The sequence below is a fragment of the Chiloscyllium punctatum genome, chromosome 26 (genome assembly GCF_047496795.1).
Source record: "Chiloscyllium punctatum isolate Juve2018m chromosome 26, sChiPun1.3, whole genome shotgun sequence".
In the NCBI taxonomy this organism is placed as follows: domain Eukaryota; kingdom Metazoa; phylum Chordata; class Chondrichthyes; order Orectolobiformes; family Hemiscylliidae; genus Chiloscyllium; species Chiloscyllium punctatum.
This window is the reverse complement of record NC_092764.1, coordinates 32,415,680-32,421,679: the sequence shown is the minus strand read 5'-3', so window position 1 is coordinate 32,421,679 and position 6,000 is coordinate 32,415,680. Positions and strand designations below refer to the sequence as shown.

The 6,000-nt window shown below is 49.4% G+C and overlaps 1 protein-coding gene across 2 annotated transcripts in view; it reads left to right on the top strand.

The window, feature by feature from the left end:
- Nucleotides 1-538: 538 nt before the first annotated feature.
- slc22a31 (solute carrier family 22 member 31) overlaps nt 539-6,000 on the top strand; it is a 73,472-nt gene continuing 68,010 nt past the window's right edge. Inside the window, exon 1 of one of the 2 annotated variants that reach the window (XM_072596074.1) lies at nt 539-946. In XM_072596074.1, the coding sequence (XP_072452175.1) occupies nt 557-946 (390 nt within the window). In that variant the 5' untranslated portion in view covers nt 539-556. The remainder of the gene's footprint in view (nt 947-6,000) is intronic. The other variant, XM_072596075.1, reaches the window with a different exon arrangement.

The following is a 6,000-nucleotide window of genomic DNA, read 5'->3' as shown; positions in this document are numbered from 1 at the left end:
TAACGAGGGGCATAGATAGATAGGTAGGAACATTTCCCCTTAGTAATAGGGTTAATAACTGAGGGACGCAGTTGTAAGATAAGTTGCAGGAGGTATGGAGGCAACATGATTGTGGCGGCCATCTGGAACTCACTATCTAAAGGGTGGCACAGGTACAAGCCCTCACAACATTTAAAAGTATTTATATGATCACCTTGAAAAGCCATCATTTACAAGGTCAAATGCTGGGAAATGCAGACTTGGTGGGCCGAAGGGCCTGTTCCTGTCCTGGTGATGTTCTTTTAACCGTGTTGCGATTTCATATTGTCCTGTTGAATGGGAATTGCTCTCCTCCCAACTCTCGGATTTGACGCAGACCGCAACAACTTCGGTAGTAACACACGGAGATTAGATTTCATCCTCCCCCAGCCAAATACTTTTTTAAACTAACAATGATAGTTCAGCTGCCTTTTAGAAGGCAGGTGATTCGTCAGCGGTCGGTGACTCACGGACTGGGCGTGTGAATCTCCTTTTCCTGAGGAAAATAGTTGGACGGGGAGTGACCGACGCGGTGGAGATGGACTTCGACTCTGTCATCCCGCAGCTCGGAGGTTTCGGCTGTTATCAGAAGCGGCTGGCGGCCGCCGTCTGTCTCCCGAACTTGCTGCTGGCTTTCAGCTTCTTCAGCGATGTCTTCCTCAGCCGGACCCCCAGCCACCACTGCCGGCCTGACCCGCAGCTCTTGCCCCTTGCCCTCAGAAACCTGTCGGGCTCTCTTCCTCTCAACTACAGCCTGCCACTGCGAAGCGGCAGCGAGCCTTTTCCCGCCAGTTGGAGCCGCTGCCGGCTGTACCGATATCCGTTAACGGTCGGCACGAGCCGGCCACTGCCCAACGGCACGGTCTCGTGCACCCGAGGCTGGCAGTTCCAGCCACGCGACGGTCTCGACAACAATATCGTTAGTCAGGTAAACTATTGTACTCCTCCTGTACGCTCGGTTTTTAACTCCGTGACTGGATGGGGTTGACTACGTTTAAAATCTCCCTTAATCAATATATGATTCAGTTGCTTCCCTGAAGAGGTGTGCACAGGTTTTGAAGTTACTTGTAAAAGAAGCAAAAATACATTAAGCACAAGGTCTGGAAATGCACTCCCCGTGAGTGTGCTGGAGACAGGTTTAGTTAGAGCATTAAAAAAGGAATTAATGTGATAATCTGAAGGTATGATGAATGGTTGGGAGAATGGAACTGAGCAATTTGACCATTGCGAGAGTTAATGCAGACGTAACGGACTGAATGTCATACCTTCCACCACCCACCCCACCGCGCTCTACTAATTCTGTTAAATGAGAGCACGTACTATGAATGCTGTTGATCTGGAAAAAAAAGTATTGAAGGAACGCAGCAGATCTGACAGCCATCAATGAAGTTGGTGTTTCAGGTCCAGTATGACTTCATTTCTGAAAAAGAGACCTATTAGTCTCAACGTTAACTCTGTGTTTTTCTCTCTGTGGTAAAAACAATGACTGCAGATGCTGGAAACCAGATTCTGGATTAGTGGTGCTGGAAGAGCATGGGGACAGTTCTGAGCTGGAAGTTTGAAACTAGGGTGAGGTGGGGGAAGGGGAAATGAGGAAACTGTTGAAGTCCACATTGATGCCCTGGGGTTGAAGTGTTCCGAGGCGGAAGATGAGGCGTTCTTCCTCCAGGCGTCTGGTGGTGAGGGAGCGGCGGTGAAGGATGCCCAGCACCTCCATGTCCTCGGCAGAGTGGGAGGGGGAGTTGAAATGTTGGGCCACGGGGCGGTGTGGTTGATTTGGTGCGGGTGTCCCGGAGATGTTCCCTAAAGCGCTCTGCTAGGAGGCACCCAGTTTCCCCAATGTAGAGAAGACCACATCAGGAGCAACGGAGACAATAAACTATATTAGTGGATGTGCAAGTAAAACTTTGATGGATGTGGAAGGCTCCTTTAGGGCCTTGGATAGAGGTGAGGGAGGAGGTGTGGGCACAGGTTTTACAGTTCCTGCGGTGGCAGGGGAAAGTGCCAGGATTGGAGGGTGGGTTGTAGGGGGGCGTGGACCTGACCAGGTAGTCAAGGAGGGAACGGTCTTTGTGGAAGGCGGAAAGGGGTGGGGAGGGAAATATATCCCTGGTAGTGGGGTCTGTTTGGAGGTGGCGGAAATGTCGGTGGATGATTTGGTTTATGCGAAGGTTGGTAGGATGGAAGGTGAGCACCAGGGGCGTTCTGTCCTTGTTGCGGTTGGAGGGGTGGTGTCTGATGGCGGAGGTGCGGGATGTAGACGAGATGCGTTGGAGGGCATCTTTAACCATGTGGGAAGGGAAATTGCGGTCTCTAAAGAAGGAGGCCATCTGGTGTGTTCTGTGGTGGAACTGATCCACCTGGGAGCAGATCCGGCAGAGGCGGAGGAATTGGGAATACGGGATGGCATTTTTGCAAGAGGTAGGGTGGAAAGAGGTGTAATCCAGGTAGCTGTGGGAGTCGGTGGGTTTGTAAAAAATGTCAGTGTCAAGTCAGTCGTCATTAATGGAGATGGAGAGGCCCAGGAAGGGGAGCGAAGTGTCAGAGATGGTCCAGGTAAATTTAAGGTCAGGGTGGAATGTGTTGGTGAAGTTGATGAATTGCTCAACCTCCTCGCGTGAGCACGAGGTGGCGCCAATGCAGTCATCAATGTAGCGGAGGAAGAGATGGGGAGTGGTGCCGGTGTAATTACGGAAGATCAACTGCTCTACATAGCCAACAAAGAGACAGGCATAGCTGGAGCCCATACGTGTCTGGAGGAAGTGGGAGGATTCAAAGGAGAAATTGTTACGGGTGAGGACCAGTTCGGCCAAACAAATGAGAGTGTCGGTGGAAGGGTACTGTTGGGGACGTCTGGAGAGGAAAAAAACGGAGGGCTTGCAGGCCCTGGTCATGGCGGATGGAGGTGTAGAGGGATTGGATATTCATGGTGAAGATGAGGTGTTGGGGGCCAGGGAAACGGAAGTCTTGGAGGAGGTGGAGGGCGTGGGTGGTGTCTCGAACGTATGTGGGGAGTTCCTGGACTAGGGGGGATAGGACAGTGTCGAGGTAGGTAGAGATGAGTTCAGTGGGGCAGGAGCATGCTGAGACAATGGGTCGGCCAGGGTGGTCAGGCTTGTGGGTCTTAGGAAGGAGGTAGAACCGGGCAGTGGAGGGTTCCCGGACTATGAGGTTGGAAGCGTGTGTAGGAGATCTCCTGAGGTGATGAGGTTCTGTATGGTCTGGGAGATGATAGTTTGGTGATAGGGGGTGGGGTCATGGTCGAGGGAGCAGTAGGAAGAGGTGTCCTCGAGTTGATGTTCGGCTTCAGCGGTGTAGAGGTCAGTGCGCTAGACTACCACTGCGCCCCCTTTATCCGCTGGCTTGATGGTGAGGTTGGGATTGGAGCAGAGGGATTGGAGGGCTGCGCGTTGAGGGTGAGAGGTTGGAGTGGGGGAGGGAGGTAGACAGGTTGAGGCGGTTAATGTCCCGGCGGCAGTTGGAAATGAAGATGTCGAGGGCAGATAACAGGCCAGCGCGGGGTGTCCAGGTGGATGCAGTGTGTTGGAGGTGGGCGAAGGGGTCCTCGGAAGGTGGACCAGAGTCCTGATTGTGAAAGTAAGCTTGGAGGTGGAGTTCGATGTTATGGCGTGTATTAAATTCATTGATGCGTGGACGGAGGGCGATGACTGATCGTTCGTCCTCAGTGAGGGGGAGGTCTGGGGGGGATGGTGAAAACTCGGCAGGGCTGGGAGCTGGGATCTGGTGTGGGTGTCGAGCTGGGAGTGGGGGCGGAATCTGTAACTGGAGTGGGTGTGATGGTGGGGGGAATTGGGGTGGAGTCATGAGCAGGGGTTGTGTTCCCCTTGGGGTTCTGGGGGGTGGGGATAGTGACAGTGGAGTCTGCAGAACCAGCAGTCGCTAAACCTGCTGAGTTTCTCTAGTACGGTATGTAGTTATATTTACTTATTGTTTTGCACTTTGCAATTTCCTTCCAAAGTAGGGTTTATAATGCACCATCATGGTTTAGAGTTTGGAGAAATGGATGGCTGGAAATAAAGAAATTTGGTAAATTTGACCTCTTCATGTAGTTTCATTTCAGAGTTTATCCATCACCCAGGATTATTGCTGAGGTAGACTTTTCTGTATGCCAAGTTGTTGTCAATCTATTTTCCTGGTCCAATTGAAATAATCCATTTTCTATTCTTTTGTAAATGTTTTCCATGATGGTTTTGTTTAATATACTTGAACAGGATGGACATATCAAACATGTAACTTTGCTGTAAAACGCACAGTGGTCCCTGGTTTTGAAAACAACTAAAGAGCTGTGGATGCTGGAAATCAACCAAAAACAAATTGCAAGAATAACTCAGATCTGGCAGTATCTGAAGAGAAAGCAGAATCAACATTTTGGGTCCAGAGACCCTTCTCAAGAACACTTTCGATCAATAGTCCCTGGAGACAAAACATAATTCTGCTCTCTCTCTCCATGGATGCTGCCAGACATACTGAGTTATTCCAGCAATTATTGTTTCGTCCCTGCTTATGAACTACTAGCCCATCTGACTCCAAACATTACTTTCTGTTCATTAATGTAATATAACTTAAAGCTGCGTTATAAAATGCATGTTTTTGGGAAATTAATACTGCCATTTTGTTTTTGGCATGTGAACATGGCATTAAAAATAATAGTGCAATTATGTTTTTGGCATTGTGGCATGATGGCTTAGTGGTTAGTACTGCTGCCTTACAGTGCCAGGGACCCAGGTTCGATTCTAGCCTCGGGCGACAGTCTATGTGGAGATTGCACATTCTCCCTGTGTCTGTGTGGGTTTCCTCTGAGCACCCTGGTTTCCACCCACAGTCCAAAGATGTGCAGGTAAGGTGAATTGGCCATGCTAAATTGCCCAAAGTGTTAGGTGAATTAGTCAGAGGGAAGTGGGTCTGGGTGGGTTATTCTTCGGAGGGTTGGTGTGGAGTTGTTGGGCTGAAGGGCCTGTTTCCACACTATAGGCTATCTAACAATAGGAACAGAAAACTGACCAGGAGTAGGCTATTTGGCCCCTCAAGTCTGCTCTGCCATTCAGCATGATCATGCTGATGATCCATATTGGAATCTTGTTCTTGCTTTATCCCCATACCCTTTGATCCCTGTTTTTAGTGCTAAACACGATATTTAAGTCCTCCTTGATAGCACGCCATGTTTTGGCTTCAGCCAATTTCTGTGGCATTCTCTGGGTGAAAAGATTTCTCAATATCAGTCCTAAATGGCCTACCCTGTGTCCTTTAACTGTAACCCCTTGTTCTGGACTCCCTGAACAATTGGGAACACCCATCCTATGTTTAACCTGTTGTTTAGTTCTGTTAAGATTTTGTAGGTTTTTCAGATCTCCTCCATAACCATTCTTCCAAACTCCAGTGACTGTCATCCTAACTGATCCAGTCTCTCTTCATACTTCAGTCCTGCAATCCCAGGAAAGTGTCTGGTACACCTTTGTTGTACTCCCTTAACATCCAGAATATCCTTCCTTAGATATGGAGATCAAAACTGCACACAGTAGTCCAGATGTGGTTTCATCAAGTCCCTGTACAATGGATGTGAGTTTGCTCGCTGAGCTGGAAGGTTCGGTTTCAGATGTTTTGTCACCATACAGTCTTTGGGCAGCACGGTGGCACAGTGGTTAGCACTGCTGCCTCACAGCGCCAGAGACCCGGGTTCAATTCCCGCCTCAGGGAATGTCTGTGTGGAGTTCGCACATTCTCCCCGTGTCTGCGTGGGTTTCCTCCGGGTGCTCAGGTTTCCTCCCACAATCAAAAATGTGCAGGTTAGGTGAATTGGCCATGCTAAATTATCCGTAGTGTTAGGTGAAGGGGTAAATGTAAGGGAATGGGTCTGGGTGGGTTGCGCTTCGGCGGGTCAGTGTAGACTTGTTGGACTGAAGGGCCTGTTTCCACACTGTAAGTAATCTAATCTAATCTAATACTTGGTAACATAATCAGTGA